Source organism: Streptopelia decaocto (genome assembly GCF_964273445.1).
Source record: "Streptopelia decaocto genome assembly, chromosome: Z".
NCBI lineage: Eukaryota > Metazoa > Chordata > Aves > Columbiformes > Columbidae > Streptopelia > Streptopelia decaocto.
In genome coordinates this window covers 61,763,331-61,783,192 of record NC_138657.1, presented here as the reverse complement: position 1 = coordinate 61,783,192, position 19,862 = coordinate 61,763,331, and the positions used below count along the sequence as shown (strand labels likewise).

The window sequence follows — 19,862 nt, the reverse complement described above, 5'->3', positions numbered from 1 at the left end:
TGACAAGCTGCATGTTTGGGGTTTTTTTTTGTGCAACATTTCATACAAATTCAATGCAACAACATACTATATTTTGTAGGAAAACTAGGACAGAGGACCTAACTTACCTCTTCTGATTAGCTCTTTTCCTTCATCAATCAAATCAGAGGTCATTTCGCTATCCCCCATGAACTGCTGGAATCCCAAAAGATTCAAACAACGAGTTCCTAAACTGGTAAAATCAGGAGAACCAATTTCCTTTGTTAATTTACAATTTATAGTTTATATTATACTGCAAAATGTAAGACAAATTATTCAGAAATGTATGGAAAATTAAAGCAAAAAAGCAATATATAAAAAAGACAGATTATTCTACCAGTTGAGAAATCAGAAAATTCAGAACAGTGACAGGTTCCTAAATTCAACTGAGAAGCGCTGGAATGACGCCATTCAAATAGTGAGATAAAACTGTTTGTAGTCTGAGAGCAGTGCAAATGATTTAAGGTAAGACAATTGCTTGAAATATTCTCAGATATAACCGAATTTTTACCCATGATATCTCATTGACTCTTCTTTTTCAGAAGATGATTACTATAAAAATTCTGCCTATTGTAACTTTCATGCTTTTTTAACAGTAGTAACACAGGAAAGCCACCTGGATCTAAGGTTTCACTCAAGAGAAATGCATGGCACACTCTTACACTGTAGGGATGCTGGCTGCCACTTTGGATACCCATTATGCAGCAGTCAGGTAACAAGCTTGCTCCATCTTTTTTAAGCCAGTCCTGGAACTAGGTATCACGAATTTCCCCTTTTCCCCAATTTCCCCTTTTCAACTTCACACCAGAACAGAACTGCTGTTTCTGGTACAGTTTTCCTCTCTGCAAACTGGAGCATCAATATCGTGTTTGAATTTGGCTTCACTGTATATTTGTGCTGTAAAGTTTTTTTTCCTATAGTATCTGAACTTTAAGATTGTTGGATTAAACAAGGGAGACAGCCCTCCTTGGTAAATTTTAATTAAACATTAAGTTTTGCACTTATCTGAATTATCAGAGGGCATTAAAGTTCATGCAAAGCAACTTCTCTTTCAGTTTCTTTCTTTTTACCATGGCATTCTAGACTCAGGATTAACGTGGAAAAAAAGTCACACAAATTATTTTGTCATTAGCTTTCCTGTTTACTTTTCGGTTTAGTGGGCTTTTTTGTGTGTGGGGCTTTTTCTTTGTTTTGGTTTTGTGGTTTTGTTTGTTAGTTTGTTCTGGTTTTGTTTTTTTTTCCTCCACCTCTACTTTTGTCACCTAACCTAAAGATAAGCAGTGAAAACCTAGGACTGACTCCTTGTCATCTTACTATCTGTGGATGCAACCAGGGTATTAATGGACATTCAAGGCATTTAACTACAATATATGACTCACAACACATATATTGCTTCTGATTGAATGGTAATGCAAAACTGATTAAGTGAAAATAAATGCAGCCGCGCAAAGTCAGACAGAAAGTATCTCATCTTTTACAGTGGTCAAAAGCAGACATTTTGAAATATGAGGATAAAGCAAGCATATGTTATATGAACAGTGTTTTGTTTTCTGCAATTATCCTTCCAGCCTCCAACAAACTGTGGCTTAGGAAGACAAGATCAAATGATCTAAACCAGTATGCTTTCAAATGGAATTCTGTTAATGGATCAGAGATTTGCTATATGTCTATTGAAAAGTTCACTACATAAAGTTTCTGCTAAAGCTTTTTAGCTTATTAGAAAAACCTTGCTGATAACATAGCTTCCTCATGGTAATTTTAATGGCAAAAGCCAAATCCAAATGTTTGTGGCTCCAAAGTTTGAGCAGATCAGACCTCAAAATCTATGACTGAAGTTTAACAGGGAAAAAAAAGCTCACAAACTCAGTTATGAGTTCATACAATCAATATTCTTAAAATATGTAATTTCATTATTGTTTATAAATTTCATTATTGTTTTAGTTTTGTATTTTTATTAATATGTCACAACTCAACTGCTGCAAGATGAGAAGTGAATCTCTTCCTGATTGCTGAAACTAATATTATTAATGTAAAGAAACATGGAGGCTCTGTCTTGCAAATCTCTTACCTAAAGTATGTGGCAATACAAAGAATGACAACAAGCATGGGGTAATATATATAGAAACCATCTGCAATAAAAGACAGCACCCTCATGGATCCCATTATCTGAAAAAAAAACCAAAAAAACAAACAAGTAAGAACAATCTCTAATCAGATGTACTCTAAATATATCCATAAAAATTGTGCCACCTCACTGTTTGCAGTCCACAACACACGAATACACAGTCTTTTACAGTTACTGAAACATAGGTAAGTATTATCATCACAGACCTGATGCAGACAGTTGACCCAAAATGCCCAGATACAAAGGCTGCCTCTAACAGTGTATCCACTTGTAGGTTTCTAAAATGCTAGATCTTGTTGTCTCACCTAATCCAGAACCAGTGCAAATCTGGTGACTCTTTTAATCTGCTGTGAAAGGAGTCCCTGGACAACACTAAGAATCTACTCGCTAACAGCAAAGGTGTGAGATGTAACACGGTTTCCTAGAGAAACTTGTTCAGTAAAAACAAACTCACTAGTTTCAAATGGCAAGTTAGGTTTGCTCCCAACCTGTAACAATGCCTCATACGCTAAAGCAGGTGGAAGCCAAAGCTATTAGGGTATGAAGCACAATCTGAACTCTTCAGCGTAGTACTCTACTTTCTTAGGATAAAGAGACCAAAATGGAAAAAGTGACCTATTGATGACACCTGTGTAGCTAGTAATCACTGCCAAATGCCTGGTCTATAAGTAAGTATTTCTACCCCATTTAATAGTACTGGAAAGATTTGAATATCTGAATCTTACTATAGGAAGTATTTAAAAATAGATTGCCTATTCTCCAAACCATAGATAAGCCTCAAAACCATATTTTCTGTACTTACAGATGTATAAGCAGTTGGCTGAGTTTTTTGGTGAGAGATTGTTGCATCCATATGGGTCAAGCCCAAAAAGTTCAAGCATAATGGTGGAGTAAGACGGCAAAATAACCTGCACAAATGCAAGTGGCAACAACAATTTAAAGAATTTCTTGCACTAAAAATATTAAAAAAATCGTAACTGGATATATCACAGAATAATCATGTACAGGTCATTAGAATTTATACCCATATGTCTATAAATGGAAGAATATAAATGAAGGTTTCATGGACATTTTCAATAGACTATTTGACAGAAACTCTGCAAAGTATATGCCACATACTCACATGCCACTGAAAAGGAGACTGTACGCATCTGTCTGATGATGTGAAGCTAAGTAATAATAGTTAAATACACGGATCCTGAAGACGGTAGAGTAAACACAAATACTTAGGAAAAAGATGGTAAGAAAACAGGCCATCTACGGGGAAAAAAAATAAAGTTATTTGAATGCAGAACTCTACTAAAGGTTTTAATCTATTCAAGGCACAATTTGTACATGTAACAGGTAGACTGCAGTCTAATTTTTCATTTTGAGATGAGACAACACCACCAGCTCCGAGAAAAGTTTCCAGTTGTTTAAGTTGAGAATGATACTTCTAACATTCTGCACTTCATATAAGCTAACACAACTGACGCTAGAAGTGTTTGCTTTTTTTGTTATGTAAATGAAATTGTTGTAATTGTCTTAATAATTACTGACTGGTTTGACATTTCTTCTCACAAAAAGTGATAGAAATAGTGTTTTCAACTCAACCTATTTTGTTAATATATCAGAAATTTTCAGCTTAGTTCCTTTACTGATAAGTGTCTGCACGTATACGCTAGCCACACTTGTGACTGGATTTCTGGTCAGCAGCAAATTCCCGCTCAGTAAAGAGAGGTCATGTACATGGTTGATTAGACACAAAGTCTAAAAAACTAAGCTCCAAGCTAATGTTTCACAAATTACATATCATACTCAGCTCAACTGAGTATCCGCATATTGGAAAGTTGTAAGAAGTGGCAAAAGGCAGACACAGAAACAAAATTTGGTATTATGTATTTCAGAGACCTTCTGAAAACAGACAGATTATTCAGAGATATATTTTTACATCAATCTGGTCTACTATTATTGTAATAAAAATCTATCTGAATATATTTTTATTGAGCAATTATCTCAAACTTACCTCTATGTATATATAATTATATGTTTTTTCTGCCAGCTGAATGAAAACTGCAAACAGTGATAAAACTGGTTTTGTGCTGAAAAATGTGCACTCTGACCACACAACAATTACAGAAAACGTGGCCAAAACAACTGCAAGCACCCTGTAAAACCACGGTCGTAGAAGACATTCCCAGTACCACTCTGGAAAAAACAAACACACACACATCCGGAATGGATTAATGAAGATTACACAACCAGAAACAGAACTCCCTCACAAAAAGTGTTATGAATTTCTTGCACACACACCCTTAAAATCAAGGCTGGGTCACACACTTAATTTCAGGGCTATTCCAATAATTATATTGCCCTACCCTGGAAATAACTCATTACTGGTGCACAACAAGTTAGAAGTTAAAACATAATTAGAAGACACTTTCTAGAAAGACGCACAAGCAGCTGCATCTCCTCATGTTTGGTACATGACAGATGAAGAGTCCCTTCCTCTTTGATTTACTGGAAGAGTGGTGCCACCTCAAGAATATCCCACAAATGTAGAAGGCAGTCATGATCCAATAATTTAATTTAATGCTATTTTTCTTCCTTCTTCTAAGGCTTGAAAGTTTGCTATTGCTACTCTAACATGTAACTGCTATTAAATTTGTAAAAAAACTTAAGCTTATGGTCAAATGCATAAATCAAAACCTGATGGCTATTCCATTATATAAATGCATTAAAATACATATTTGGTTCCCTCTATTGTAACTGAACATTTTACATAAACCAATTGGGTCTCCTTACAAAACAGCAGCACTTGTTCCTTTACATATTCAAAATGTGCATGACAGCACTTACCAACAGTTGGTGTGTAGAAATACTGAATAATTTTATTCTCTGGTTCCTGGGAAAGAAAGGTATGAACAAACTGTCGAGTTGCACTGGTTTCATTTTTTGCCACATCTTCTAGATAAAATGCTTGTTCTAAAAGAATTTGCCACTGGACCTGTGTACGACGATGTCTCTGTACTGAATAGATTACCTATAATAAATTCCAAGATAACATGGTTACAACATACTTGTTTCAAAAAATGAGACAAAAAACTTGCAAAATCCCTTCAAAATGTCTATATTACAGAGTTACAAAGATGAATCCTGCATACCCACAAACACAGGCAGTTAATTCTCTAAATATATAAATCATAAGAGGACTATATACATGACTGCTGAGTTGCACAGCTCTTTCATCACAATCTATCTGCAGCAATTACTTTTTCCAATATGTCGCTTTTTTTTTTTTTTGCATCTTAGTAAATACCAAACTTCTAATATTATTTCTTTAGAATGCACTGTCTATCAATCAATACAAGGTTTACTCACAGGTAAAACACTGTTAAGATACAACACAACAAGAACACTTTTACAACATCACTTGGGATATTAAATTTCTGTGTTTTCTTTCACTAAGAAAAGTTTATTTTAAGTAGCAATCCCAAACCCCAATATACTCAGCAATTCATGTAAAGTGCATTTAAAAATGTTTGTTCGACTAGCATTTATTCTAATTACACTACCATAAGTGAGGCATCCTCTTATTTATTACTATACCTGCTTGTGAAGTTTGACCAAACTTTTTTCACTTGGGTAATTGTTCTGTCTTTCATCAAAATCTTCATAATCGTCCATGTTCCTACCCATTCTTTCCTGGTACTCAGTAGGACACTAGAAGGAAAAGGGAAAATTAACTGGAAGACAAAGGATCAGAACATGTTCTTCTTAATTATGTGTAAATATTTGGGGCATTTCATGCAGCTGAAAAGCTCACTCTAAGCATAGGTTTTTCTCTTTCTAAAATGCTATGTATGTTAAAGTACAGCAGACAACTAGATACAACATAAGAAAGTATTCCACAAAGAATTTGAACCCAAAGTCTGGTCAGAAATTCAGAAGATGCCAATTAGATTTTACGTTAAGAGGAAAAGAAAGCAACATACAAGTACTCAGTAGATACAGAAGTACCCCCTCCCAATTATGGCTGAAGATGAGCAATTTGTTACCTTTTTCAGTATTGTATCAACACATTTTCTCAAAGGATGGTTATACTTGATACTCTCACTTACTTTACGGACTTCCTGTTGAGAAAAAAAACGTAAGAGCTGTTTCATTATGTTAAAAAGATTAAAAAATTTAACAGGGTCAGATAAGAGTTGCAGCCCTCCCAATGGAAGAGATAACCATCAGAGCTTAAAAACAACAGAACTTCCTAAAAGCCCCAGCTTTACTAGACAACTAATAACAGATAATTGCAGTATTATTTATAGGGAACATTATACTTTAAAAAAAAAAAAAAAAAACAAACAACCCCACACATGTTAGTGTGCAAACATTACTCTGTGAAGATCTGGAGGACTGGTTTCTATGTATGAATGCTGAAATGAAAAATACTTCCTTGTTTTAGTTGTAGGTAAAGAGGAGGAGCTTCCATCTTACCTCATTTAGTTTCACTTTTATTGCTTTAAGCAGCTTGATGAATATCTTCTTACAGTACTTCATTTTATATCTTCTTCGCATTTATCTGCACATAGATCATTTCTGACACCATTTGGCATTTAAATACTAAAAAGATGTTACCTAACAGCTAGATAAGTTGTGTCAGAATTGACGCTAGCAGTTTATCAGGCTTAGTGAGAACTAGGTTTTATTTTTCATGCTATTGGCAATCCAGAGATCCTTTTGATGCTTTTTTGTTATTGTTACAAAGGGCACTTAGAAAAAATTATGTCAGTTCTGGACTCTGGAGGACAGAAATAACTGTAAAAGCTTAGAAATCTTGTGAAACAGGATGATTAGGCAGACAGAAGAATTGTGTTTGTGTGGTGTGAGACAGAAGGCTAACTGGATATAGACAGTCCTTCAACATGTAAAAGGGTGTTCTAATAGAGGAATGCCAGTAATTCTAGATGCCCTCTGAATCTTCTGAAGGAATGATCACAAGAGATCTGTTTAGTCTATGGCAAAGAACTTTTCATTATGTAGTGGGATTATGAAAAACAAACAAGCAAACAAAATTCCACAAGAATGTCTTAAGGGTACCAACCCTAACATAATCAGGCCTGTCAAGTAGAGCCCTGTACTGGAAAAAACAACTGGGATGCATCCTCAAGTATTACACTGGCTTGTGTCTTCGGAATCTCTGATAAGGGAAGAAAACAAAAGCCTAAACTAAAGTGGGTGAGAGACAAATGTTGTGACTTATTTGACACAGTAGCCAGTCATAATATTTACAATCAAGCTCTCAGAGTCAGCACAGGCATTCTTATGAATTTTTCAATATTTTCACACATTTCAGTGTTCCTGTGAAGGCTGAAAACAAAATATTGGCCGGAATTTCTAAAGTATAGTGCAATTGTTTCTAGACTGAAAGGAAAAAAAAGTGGATAAATAAATGTGAAGGACCAGTACTGTTCAATATCTCCATCAACGTCATAGATACTGAGATTGAGCACACCTTCAGCAAGTTTGCATATGACACCAAGACTGACACAAAAGTTTGGATTGACACTCCTGAGGGACAAGATGTCACCCAAAGGGACCTGGAAAAGCTCAAGAAGTGGGCCCATGGGAACATCATAAGGTTCAACAAGGCCAAGTGCAGCGTCCTGCACCTGGGTCAGGACAACCCCTGGTAACAACACAGGCTGGGGGATGAAGGGATTGAAAGCAGCCATGTGGAGAAGGATTTGGGGGTGCTGGTGGATGAAAGATTGGACACGAGTCAGCAGCGTGCGCTTGCAGCCCAGAAAGCCATTAATACCTTGAGCTGCATCAAAAGCAGCGTGTCCAGCAGGCTGAGGAAGGTGATTCTGCCCCTCTGCTCCACTCTGGTGAGACCCCACCTGGAGTCCTGTGTCCAGCTCTGGAGCCCTCAGCACAGGAAAGACATGGACCTACTGGAGAGGGGCCTGAGAAGGCCACAGAAATGATCAGAGAGCTGGACAGCTCTGCTGTGAGGACAGGCTGAGAGAGCTGGGGTTGTTCAGCCTGGAGAAGAGAAGGCTATGAGGAGACCTTACTGTGGCCGTTCAGTGTTTAACAGGGGCTTATAAGAAAGATCAGACAGACTTTTTAGCAGGGCCTTTTAATGACAAGGGGTGATGGTTTTAAAACTAGAGAAGGGGAAATCCAGGGCAGACACAAGGAAGAAATTTTTTTACAATGAGGGTAGTAAAATACTGGAACAGTTTGCCCAGAGAGATGGTAGATGCCTCAACCCTGGAGACATTCAAGGCCAGGCTGGACAGGGTTCTGAGCAACCTGATCTAGTTGAAGATATTTCTAATCATGGCAGGGAGGTTGGACTAGATGAGCTTTGAAGGTCCCTTCCAACACAAACTATTCTATGATGGTTCTATTCTATGGTTGTATGAAGTGCTAAACCTTGAAACAAGGTTTTATCATACATTAACAATATAATGTATTTATGTTGTGTATGACATAATCTCAGAATCTGTCAGTCACCCTACCTGACTTAAAGGACAATCTAGCACAAGACAACAGTCTAGTACAAGACCCTCTTTTCAGGGAAGTTTACTGCCTTCCTGGGACTTAAATTAGGGATGTCACAAGACTAAATAGCTTACTACAACAGGCTGGAGAGTTGGGCAGGGATAAATTTAAAAATATTTCAGAGTCCTGGGAAGAATGCTAGAAAATCAGGAGCATCAGTTAGTGTTTTCCTCAATCCTCTCAGTAACGTGGGGAGACTTTGGAAGGAACAGGCGAGCGCAGGATCTCAATACCTGGCTCCAGAACTGGTGCCTCCACCAAAACTTTGTGTTTTTAAACAATAGAAGACTGTTCAAGGCACAAGGTATGTTTTGTAGAATAGAACAGATTAGAATAGTTCAGTTGGAAGTGATCTACAATGATCATCTAGTCCAATTGCCTCACCACTTCAGGGCTGACTAAAACCATATGATTTATATTAAGGGCACTGTCCAAATGCCCCTTAAACATTGACAGGTTTGGAGACACCAAGTTGCCATGGCTACCAAGTTGCCAAGTTCTTCACACCAGGGATGACTTCTCTTGATTTTTAGACATTGAGTGTCATCAAGTGGCACACTATGATGATTCTCTTAATTTACTGGTACTTCACAGTAAGTTCACAACATTTATGTTTTCTTGCCACAAGTGCCCAACATGAGGAAATTCAGAGATGATTAGCAGCAGCCTTCACTTCATAGTGCAAGCTAGTTACTTACCTCCATAATATCCTCTAAATTCTCCTCTGCATCTGCTTTTTCAGTCATTAGTTTGGCAGCTTTGAAATAGGTCTTCATGAGTAGATAACCCCTCTTGGCTCCATTCCAGTGAGAACGGGGAATTTCCACCAATCCATAACCCAAAAGCAACACCAGAAGAAAGAGACCCCACGTGTTTGCAGCAGCTATCCCAATAGTCTGAAGTTGGTTCCTAAGGAAAAAAAACAAGAGCAAAACCAAACAAAACCACCCCAAATAAACAGCATCCTTGTACCACACCTGCAAGAAATCAACCATGTTTACAGGATCTGGGGGTGTCGGTTGACAGCAGCTGAACATGAGCCAGCAGTGTGCCCAGGTGGACAAAAAGGCCAACAGCATCCTGGCTTGTCTCAGCAATAGTGTGGCTGGCAGGACTGGGGAAGTGATTGTCCCCCTGTACTCAGCACTGGTGAGGCCCCACCTTGAATCTTGTGTTCAGTTTTGGGTCCCTCACTACAGGAAAGATATTGAGGTGTTGGAGAAGGTTCAGAGAAGGGCAACAAAGTTGGTGAGGGGTCTGGAGCACAAGTCTGATGAGGAGCAGTTGAGGGAACCGGGGCTGTTTAGCCTGGAAAAAAGGAGGCTGAGGGGAGACCTTATCACTGTCTGCAACTACCTGAAAGGAGGTTGTAGAATGGAGGGTGTTGGTCTCCCAAGTACTGAGCAACAGGACAAGAGGAAATGGTCTCAAGTTGCACCAGAGGAGGTTTAGATTGGATATTAGGAAAAACTTCTTCACAGAAAGGGTATTTAAGCAGTGGAACAGGCTGTCCAGGGAAGTGGTGGAGTCACCATCCCTGCAAGTGTTTAAAAGATGTAGAGATGTGGCACTTAGGGAGATGGTTTAGTGGTGGACTTAGCAGTGTTAGGTTAACAACTGGACTCGATCTTAAAGGTCTTTTGCAACCTAAATGATTCTATGATTCTAAGTATCTATGCAACAATATGGCTTCCATGTTTACAGGAACAGACATCTGCCACAATCTCATGTTTCTGCCCTTTCTGAAGTGGAGACAAAACTGTTCTCAAAGGAGCATGTTCCTCTAGGAAACAACACGAATTTAGCAAACGTATTGAAAATCAGGTCAAAATACCATACTGCCAGTCACTGTAAGGAAAAGCCTCAGAACGCAGGATTTGTATTCAGAAGTGAAAATTGAAAGCAACTAGGCACTACATGACAGTGTTTACTGCTGTATATAGTATGAAAGACTGTTAGCAATGTTCTGAATACCAATTCTTTTAACTCACCTTATGGCCTTTAAATAGCATCTACAGGAGATAGAAGCACTAAACAGGAAATACTGACACAGATTTTTGGAAGATGTTACTTTGAAAACACTGAGAAAGTTTCTACTAACTTTGCAAATGCTTTTGTGGGGATAAAAAACCCAATGCATTGCAAATGTAAGAGGATTCCTCTCCCCTACTTATCAAAATTAGAAAACCAAGAGACAAATTTCTATAAATATTAAAAACATCCCTTTCCATTAAAAAATTAACAAAAATTTCCAACTGTCTAGAAAAAAATCATTAACTAAAATTGTTTCCATTTTTTTTTGTTTGTTTGTTTTAAAAAAGACCCATTTCATCTACAAAAGAGATCACCTGGGACATTTCTTAAGAACTCATCCAAGTGCTTACATTATTCTTACCATTGCAAATTGAAGTTTGGGTTTACAGCCACATATATTAAAAACGCTCCAAAAATCAGCAAGTAAGTGCCATAATAAATTGCGTTCTCAATCAATGCAGTTTTAATTTTTCCAGTAATGGAGAACCCTCCTGATCTGGCATATGATTGCATGAAAGGTAGCAGAATCCTAGGAGCAAAGCAAACAAAACCAAACCACATCAGCCAAACAAAACACAACAAAAAATAGTTTAGCAGTGGCAGGATACTGAGACAGGGATGTTCAAGCTAAAGACTCCCAAGCTTCCAATAAAATTAGCCAGTTACATGGTTTTATTCTTCATCTACTAGTCTGAAGGCAAACATTAAACAAGCTGACTTTAATAAGAAAAATCTTTGTTAACGAAGAACTTGCTATCAACCCTGATATTCTTGACTGAGCTACAAAAATCATTATTTGATGCTAGGTTGATAAGCAACCACACATCAATCTAGCCCAAAAGCATGGACAATGTGTTTGTTGTAGCTGTATCTACAGCTTTATATAGGATTCCACACAAAATGAAATAATTTAAAGAGTTCTCAAAAATTACCCAATTTTCTGGTGGAATTATTTTGGTGATCCGTTGCTTAAAATCGCTTTTCAGATAATCTATCCATAAACACCTCTATGTGTAAATTACTCAGTTTCAACTACAAAAGTTAACCAAGAGTACATGGTTGCCACCTGAAAAGGTGTAAAAAAAAAAAAAAAGTATGCTCAATAAAGCACAGTAATTATTAGAGAAATTTCACTAACAAATAACATATAATTAGGTAGCTGTGTGGAATAGTTACATATATTCTTAAAGAGTATGCTATGACTGTTCAGATGTTACACTTAAAAAATATATATCTATATTATAGTCTTTGCTACATGCTTTTGCCTTACTTACCATGTTAAAAACTGCGATGTCCAATATACAACACGCCAGAAAATTGGCATAATTCCATCAGGAATATAACTCCATGGTTTGAAACATTTTTGCTTGCTGCAACAATGTACAGAACTTATTGTTAGTTGTAATGAAAAGAGTATAAAAAATATTTTCTATAAATTCCCCTATCTAGAAAGGTCTTTGAAAATAGCATAGAAGTAATACACTACTATTTGAGTATGTACTCAACCATCAAGCATCTCAGAAGAAAATAAATATTTTTAAAGGGTGGTTCGGTTTATCACTCTCCGCTCTGCAAATAACGCATCTGGACAAGACAGCTTTCTTAGAGAAAAATACAGTACCTCAAAGACTCAAGAGAAATAAGCAATTAAGCAATTTAAGGTAACAAGTCTTCTCTTTGGGCAGGATATACTTTTTTCATGCAAATAAAAACATTTCTGTAAACGGAAGACCATTCAACTTTACCAAGTGCAGCAGGTTTTTAAAATATATTTAGGGACTCCATCACCCAGCTCTAATACCCAGAGCATTTAGTGGTAAAAAAAAAAAATATATTACTTGTTTCTTCTGTCACCCAGCTGGTTTTAGTCAGGCTTATATACACTTTCATTCGTTGAGCCAAAACTTTTCTGACAGGTAGTGTTTTCTTCAGAAGACCAGAAAAGCTATGAGAGCCTTTTAGTTTAAAGAGACCAAAAGACAAAGTGCTCATCCACACTATAACAGTTCAGGTTTTTTCAACCCACACTTGTCTAGGTAATGAAACAACGGTGAGTCAAGGGGCAATGAAGTCAATTTAATAAGAGTATCTATTGAGAAATAATTGGTGTTTTCCAAGATCAAACTAGTTAAGCTTGAGTGGTGAGTTTTTATGTACATCACATAAATATTTTCAAAATTATCAAACTACCATAGCATGACATGTAGAGTGACCAAAGGTTTCAAACAAAGTTTTAAGATCTGAGTAGCACCACCACAGTACCTGCTGGCTTACTACTTAAATTGATATTTCTATTTGATATACTCAAGTCACATATAGTACGACATCCACCGGAATGTTCTGAAACTATAGGTAAACTAAAAGGCTATGGAATAGTTTTCAAATTGTGTATTTACCTAAGATTAGGTAATCAGCTAGAACTACTGTATAAATTACTACCAATAGATGCAGATGCACTTGTCTTCACTTCTTTTTCCTCACCTTCCTGTATGCTTACAATCTTCAACCATCATATCACACAAGAAACACTTCCTTATTAGCCTTAAAACTATATTACACTCCTACCGTTTGAAAAAAGAAAATCAGAAATACTTCTTTAGAAACAGGCTAAAGAAGAAAACATATAGCTGATACCTTGGAACAAGAGTACCATCAGAGCCATTACTTTCTGCAGGGCTGGAGTTAACAGCAAGTTTGCACCGATTATAAATAGTCTAAAAGACAATTAATCTTATATCAGTGACCAGAAAAAGGTATAACATTTATTTAAATACCATAAGTCCCATTTTTAAAGACATTTCCTGTATTCCAGGTTAACATATGAGAGCAATTACACTAATAAACCCTCAAAACAGCATGCAACCTGCAGGACAAGTAAATAAACTTGCAGTTTTTTTATGTTGCCTAAGCAGATAAAAAATTGCTATAAACAAATAATGAAATTTTAAAGCATTTGAAACACTTTTTTTTTTTATCTGATGAGATCAACAAAAAATCAAATTAATTGCAAACACAGACACTGTCATGCAAAAAGGTAACAAGTGTTTAGTTTAGTAAAATACTATTCAAAAAATTATTTCTTGTTTAAGATACTGTCGTAATTATAACTAAAAAAAATACCATACACATTTTATGCAACTAAGCAGAAAATCTCGCAAATTTCTTACCGTACTGACATCCAGAGGCAGTATAAATACAATAAGAAAGCAGAGATACCAAGCCAATAATGTTGCTACAATCACCAGCCTATGCTGTTTCTTGAAGTCTCCATACCGATGAAGTAGGAATAAGGCCAGAAAAAAGACAAATACTATCTCAATGCCCAAAGCTGCACCACTCATTATTGAATGTTCACTCCAGCCACACAGCCCAGCTCACTTAAGAACACAGATCCAAACTGTAAGAAAAAAAGACATTTAATTACATTAAAATCTCTGGAAGATATTTATGCAGAGAAGAGTTGTTTAACAGACATTTTTAAACATACTAATATACTTTACTTCACATGACAAGAACTCTGATCAGATGAAGAATAAGATTTTCAGCAAGGTGTTTTAAAGTCCTCTGCAGAAGTCAAAATGTTATTTCATTCCAATTTTGCAATTTCTAGCAACAATTAGTAAAATACCTCTTCATCTTCTTAATATACAACAGATCCAGAAACCAAATCTCTGTCATTGAATAAGACTATAAACCAAGTTTGTAAGTCCAGTATAAATTTGAAAAGCAAATCTCTTCTGGTCTTTTCTTTCTTCTAGAATAAATCAACTAATTTAGACACAGGTTATGTGTTTAATTTAAACACTTCTGGAAAGCCAATGAGCAATTTTTAAAACGGGCCATTCCTCAACTATGCATTTAAATTCTGTGCTAACAGAGCATAGAAACACAACAAAGTGTATGTTAGTCTACTCATGATGTACGTCTTTTAGGTTTGAAATTTAAAGTAATAAGTGGGAACATGCTAGCTAATTCATCTTCCTGACCCTCTTCTATTTTTCCTCAGAGAAACAAAGGTTCCAATTAATTTGTGATTAGTCTTGCCATAACACGTTTTTGCTTTGCTCATCCTTCTGGGTTTAGTTTCTCTATGTTATTGTCAGGACTGCTGGAAATGCCTAGAAAGTTCATATGTCTTCATACTGGCATGCTATTATGCAGAGGGCCAGTAAGCTGCACAAATCTATTAGAGAAAATTTCACTGACTTGTTACATTGTTAGTTAAATGGCTTCTGGCCTTTTTAATAAGCATTGTTTTACCACAGACATTTCACACATAAAAAACCCAAGTTTATTACTCTGGTCAGGTTAATTTGCTTCTCCAACAAAACTGCCATTTTAGTTGGTTTGATTTAACTGAAATAGCTTTTGCTGTGGCTTCCCCAGCTGTATTTTCAGTGCTTTCGCTTTTCACTGGAACTTCAGAGACTTAGAAGAAATGCTACTACTAAAATTTCCCTCAATTTACTTTTAAATCCCTTCAGAATTTGTAAAAGTGCACCGTTTACTTTACTAATCTCTCAGTACATCGTTGAAGCAGATCTGTTATGTTTGAGGGCATGAAGCAGTGAAAAGTGTCTTATTTTCATTACCAAATTCCAGAGTTCGTGATGCCAGTATTTCACTGAGGTCACACAGGAGAATTATTCTGTCATTTTGTTCCCTGATGCATTGTTTCCCCCATTTTGCACCTTGCACATTTAATTTCCAAACAGAGGTAGGAGTCTGTTTACGCCATACTGGCTGTTCTACGCAGAGCATACCATGTTCTGAAAATAGGTCAAGTTACCTTCCTGTTTCTTATCAAGGATCACATATGCACTTTTTATCTTCGGCCTTTCATCTAATGTGTTTCTCAAATTATTAGCATTTCTGTTTGGTCAAAGCATCCCCTTACTATGTGCCTGTACATTTTGGCTAGATCATTTGTAAATCATGAATGTAGGATATAGCTAACCTATTTCTCAATCACTTCTCTATTGTATTGTACCATTCTTGTTTCCTCAGAAAACAGTGCCTTTTATGTTTATAGTATAGCACCAAATTAAAACAGAAAAAATGAATGGAAAATAAATATTATTTATCGCCTTTGTTAAGGCAGTGCTTTCTGCCATATGTAGCTTTAAGTGCCTATTATTGCCACACCTTATGCTATGTGATCAAAAAAAAAATACAGTATACACACCTATTATACAGTAGTCACACCTATACAATTTTTTACTGCAGTCACACCTAAAGAGCTGCTATCAAAACGTGAAAATTTTTTGTGCCAGATGCTCCACACCATAAGGGAACTTCCAAAAAGACTATAAAAATGTACTGAAAATGCTAAAATAGAGAAGGAATTTAGTCCTTCCATAACTTACCTAATTTTCAAAACCCAAAGCAACTTTGCAGTTATCAAAGTAAACTCAATTTTTTTGTTCTTCACCTGGTTCCTGTTTTAATCTCAAAATAAAGAACAAGATGCCAAATTCTATATAAGACTGATGACAAATAGAGTTGTTTTGAAATAAGGCATATACATTTTCAAAATTATAGTTCAAATATTTTAGACAGAGGCCACTTAAAACTAGTTCTCAACACAAAGAGCTTAAGTGGAAAAAAAATGACACAGTGAGAAATGCAATGCTTGAGAGGAGCTCTCATTATGAACTAAGTCCTGCCTAACAGGACAGTCATATTTGGGACCCATGCTACTAGAACTACCTGTTATCAGACATTAACATATACTACTGCAGTAAAAAAAGCCTGCGTCTTCCTGTGGCAAACAGCATTTGCCTCTGATCCTGGCCGTTAGCTCAAAGAAAGTTAAGTTCCTTACCAATTATCCTGTTTCTTCATTTTATTTAGACAGGCTCCTCAAGATTAGCACATGGCTCCCTAGTATCAGCTGGCTGTAATTCCTGAACCCCTAAAGAGTGTTATTCTGAGTTCAATGAACTATTTCAGAAGACTTCTCTTATACTGGACAACGTTCAACGGCTTAGAAGATGTTTCTATGAAGCAATGACGGAAAGTAACAAAATTCCTCACTCTGAAGGGAAGCGTATCTATCAGCATACCCTGTTTCTGAAGAGTATGGCAGCTACAGATGAAGACAAAGATCATCAAAAGCTGAAACACTGGCAATGGAAAGCACAACTTAACCAAAACGACAAAGACATGCTCTTGTGTAGGCTCACGATTTTCTTGCTTTGTTTCACACACAGACAAAATCAGTAAGCTTTTCATTTTGTGAATGGAAGAGTTTGGCAACCCCCATAAGGGCCATACATTTCAAACTTCTGACGTGAAAGCCTCTGTAGAATCTAAACTCAGCTAATAACTCTTCACAAACACCACAAAGAGGTCAGTTCATACTTAATTTTCTTGGAGACACCCTGCTATCAACAGCATTAAATTACCTTGCCAGCCTCAAGACTAACTACATTCATGACAATCTACATTACAAATGAACTAAACTACTCTGCCTGGCAAAGAAATACTCAAGTTACTAAATGAAACATCAGCAAACAAAACACCACACACTTTCTTAGAGCTTTTATATAGCACCAATTTAACATTTGAATATGATATTCTTAAGGAAGGGCTACAAAGAGTAGTGCATATCTGTGAAGAAGGAACTTTGGTCTCACTGAAGTGGACTCCAATAGCCCTTTAATCAGAAATCCCAGATGAGACTGTAGCACAGTTTTATTATTTTCAAACTTTGCAAGAAAGCATTTTACCAGTAGATTGTCCATTTTGCAGACTAATGTATTAATAATTGGTCCAGTCAGTCTAATAACCCATGCAGTGTCCCAGCCAGTGCCTGAGAAGGCCTGAGGGTAAACATCGCTTCACATGCCTTATGGAAATGTATAAATAGAAGTATAACCTGCATGATGCTCCCTTCATGTATTCAGCTTATTATGCTCTCTAAATTACTTCCCTCTACAAAACACAATATTGTTCTCTATCCTGTATTTGCGTAGCTGATACTCCTGCTTAAGCACAGCCACACCACTCATTTGTATCCTTTCCCCTTCCACAAGCTTCTGAATCTTCAAGGCATTTTGATTTTCACTACCACACTCAAAAACATCTGCAATACCTCCTAGCTTTGTGCCTTAAGTTTCAGTAAGTACATTATTTCATTATGGAAACTGCGAAAAATAATCAAGAGTAGTTGACAAGTGACTGGCCTCTTAATCACAACAGCAGCTGTTCCCAACTGTTCTTCCCCAGCAAAAACATCATGAGAAACAGAATCAAAAGTCCTACCAAAGACCAAATACAAGATATCAGCTGATCCTCTCGTATATAGCAGGCCTAACAGTGAAATAAGTTAGATTATTTCAACAGTCTGTCCTTGACAAACCAAAGCTGTCTTTTACCCAGCTATTATATTCTAGATGCTTAGAAACAGCTTTTGTTCCAGACTTCTTTTCAGGAATCTAAAAGCAAGCAGACTAGTCTGCAGGTCTCCCTGTGCTTAAAAACTGGTCATAAAGACAGTCACCATGCTTCTGGCTTTCCTATCTTGGGTACCTCTGTAATTTTTTGAATACTATAGACTTTTGTTGTTCTTCTTCAGGTGTTCTCACATAAAGATAACCAAAACAATTTGGAAAAGTTACATTTCTAGAAATCTTGGATACTTCAGGTAAACCACTTGAAGAACCAACCAGCTAGACATTTCCTTGCCTTACTCTGTATTTTCAACATCATAATTACATCTGAAAAAACTGTCCTCAAGAAAGTTACCGAACTATGAAAGAGGTATCAAAGACAGTACTGGACAAAACTGAGTGAGAGCCACAGCATGTTGAAAAAATCACCTGGGCAACAGTATATCCCACCTCCATCTGAATGCACAACTCAATGGCAAGTATAAACCAAAAGCTGCCATTTCCATCAAAATATTAATGGCCAGTTCAATTATGAACTTTTACCATTCTGTCAGCCTGCTAGTTCCCATTGTTTCTTCCAGTACATTTCACTTAGCAAAACAGTATGCCACAACACCTGTGAATCATGTCCTCCTCTGCAAAACTATGCTGTTAAGAATCCTGAAGTAAGACTTGACTTTACAGACATGATTAAACTTTTTGGACTGACAGAACTGCCCCACAATAAAAGCCCCTGGCACTTCCATCTCTAAACAACAAAATAGGCTAAATTAACATTTTAGAAATCTTTGAAAAAGAACAAAAATTAAAGCAATAATCTAAATAAATCCTTCAGCCATTTTCATATCCAAGTCTGCTTAGCGTGTTGTTGGGACTTCTTTTTCCTTTGTTTTTGGGGAGGAATTTTGTTTTGTGTTTTATTTCCTTATTACACACTGACCCTTGCAGCTTGGGGAAAGGTAAGTATCAACAGAGCTGCTTAGTCTCAGCACAGTGAGAAAACTATGTTAAGAAAGAATATAATAATGAACTGCCTGAGAAAACTGACCAGAGAAGTTATCTGATTGCACTATTTGGGAGAAATAATCTCTGAGATGAATCAAGAAAACATAATTTGCATAGGTTTCTTCTTCCAATAAACAACAGTCAGTCTATATACTACTTGATATTTTATTATTACTTGTAATTTCAACTATACTGCAAAGAAGAAAATATTTTAAACTGATTAAACATTTAATTGATTGTATAATAATTTTAGGGAAACAAGTTTTGTATCTGTTAATGACAACCAAAAAATAATAAACTGCTGCCCTAACTCAACTCATGTGATTATCCACTTAAATAGCCTTTAAACAACTCTTTAATGACTTTAACTAAAGCTAAAGCTGGCAACGCAGACTGAGGTTTTGCCCTGAACTGTGGCTGCTCAGGTCTCTGGCTGCAGGGAGTGCCAGAGTCTGCTGCTGCCGGGGGAGGGAGGCCAGCACTCCACCTGTGTGAGGTGTGAGCAGGTGTAAGATCTGCTCAGCACGGTGCTGAAACTTAAGGAGGAGGTCGAGAGATTGAGGACCATCAGGGAGTGCGAAAGGGAGATCGACTGGTGGAGTAACACCCTGGCGTGCCAGGCAGAAAGGCCCCAGGGAAGTACCCCCCAAAAGGAGATGGACCCCCTGCCCCCTCGGGCAGAGGGGGAAGTCCCGAAACAGCCCCTACCCCATCACTGTTGGGCAGAGGTAGGGGACTGA

At 36.9% G+C, this 19,862-nt stretch overlaps 1 protein-coding gene across 2 annotated transcripts in view; it reads right to left on the bottom strand.

The window, feature by feature from the left end:
• LMBRD2 (LMBR1 domain containing 2) overlaps window positions 1-19,862 on the bottom strand; it is a 38,350-nt gene that overhangs the window by 15,263 nt on the left and 3,225 nt on the right. For both annotated transcript variants that reach the window (XR_014186284.1, XM_082075505.1), the window contains exons 2-14: window positions 13,891-14,120; window positions 13,358-13,437; window positions 11,998-12,093; window positions 11,085-11,252; window positions 9,388-9,598; window positions 6,181-6,255; window positions 5,732-5,845; window positions 4,982-5,165; window positions 4,149-4,330; window positions 3,267-3,400; window positions 2,946-3,051; window positions 2,087-2,184; window positions 108-211 (exon numbers count right to left, since the gene is read on the bottom strand). Coding sequence is in view for 1 of the 2 variants with exons in the window: in XM_082075505.1 (XP_081931631.1) it covers window positions 108-211; window positions 2,087-2,184; window positions 2,946-3,051; window positions 3,267-3,400; window positions 4,149-4,330; window positions 4,982-5,165; window positions 5,732-5,845; window positions 6,181-6,255; window positions 9,388-9,598; window positions 11,085-11,252; window positions 11,998-12,093; window positions 13,358-13,437; window positions 13,891-14,064 (1,726 nt within the window). In the remaining variant the exon portion in view is untranslated. The remainder of the gene's footprint in view (window positions 1-107; window positions 212-2,086; window positions 2,185-2,945; window positions 3,052-3,266; window positions 3,401-4,148; window positions 4,331-4,981; window positions 5,166-5,731; window positions 5,846-6,180; window positions 6,256-9,387; window positions 9,599-11,084; window positions 11,253-11,997; window positions 12,094-13,357; window positions 13,438-13,890; window positions 14,121-19,862) is intronic.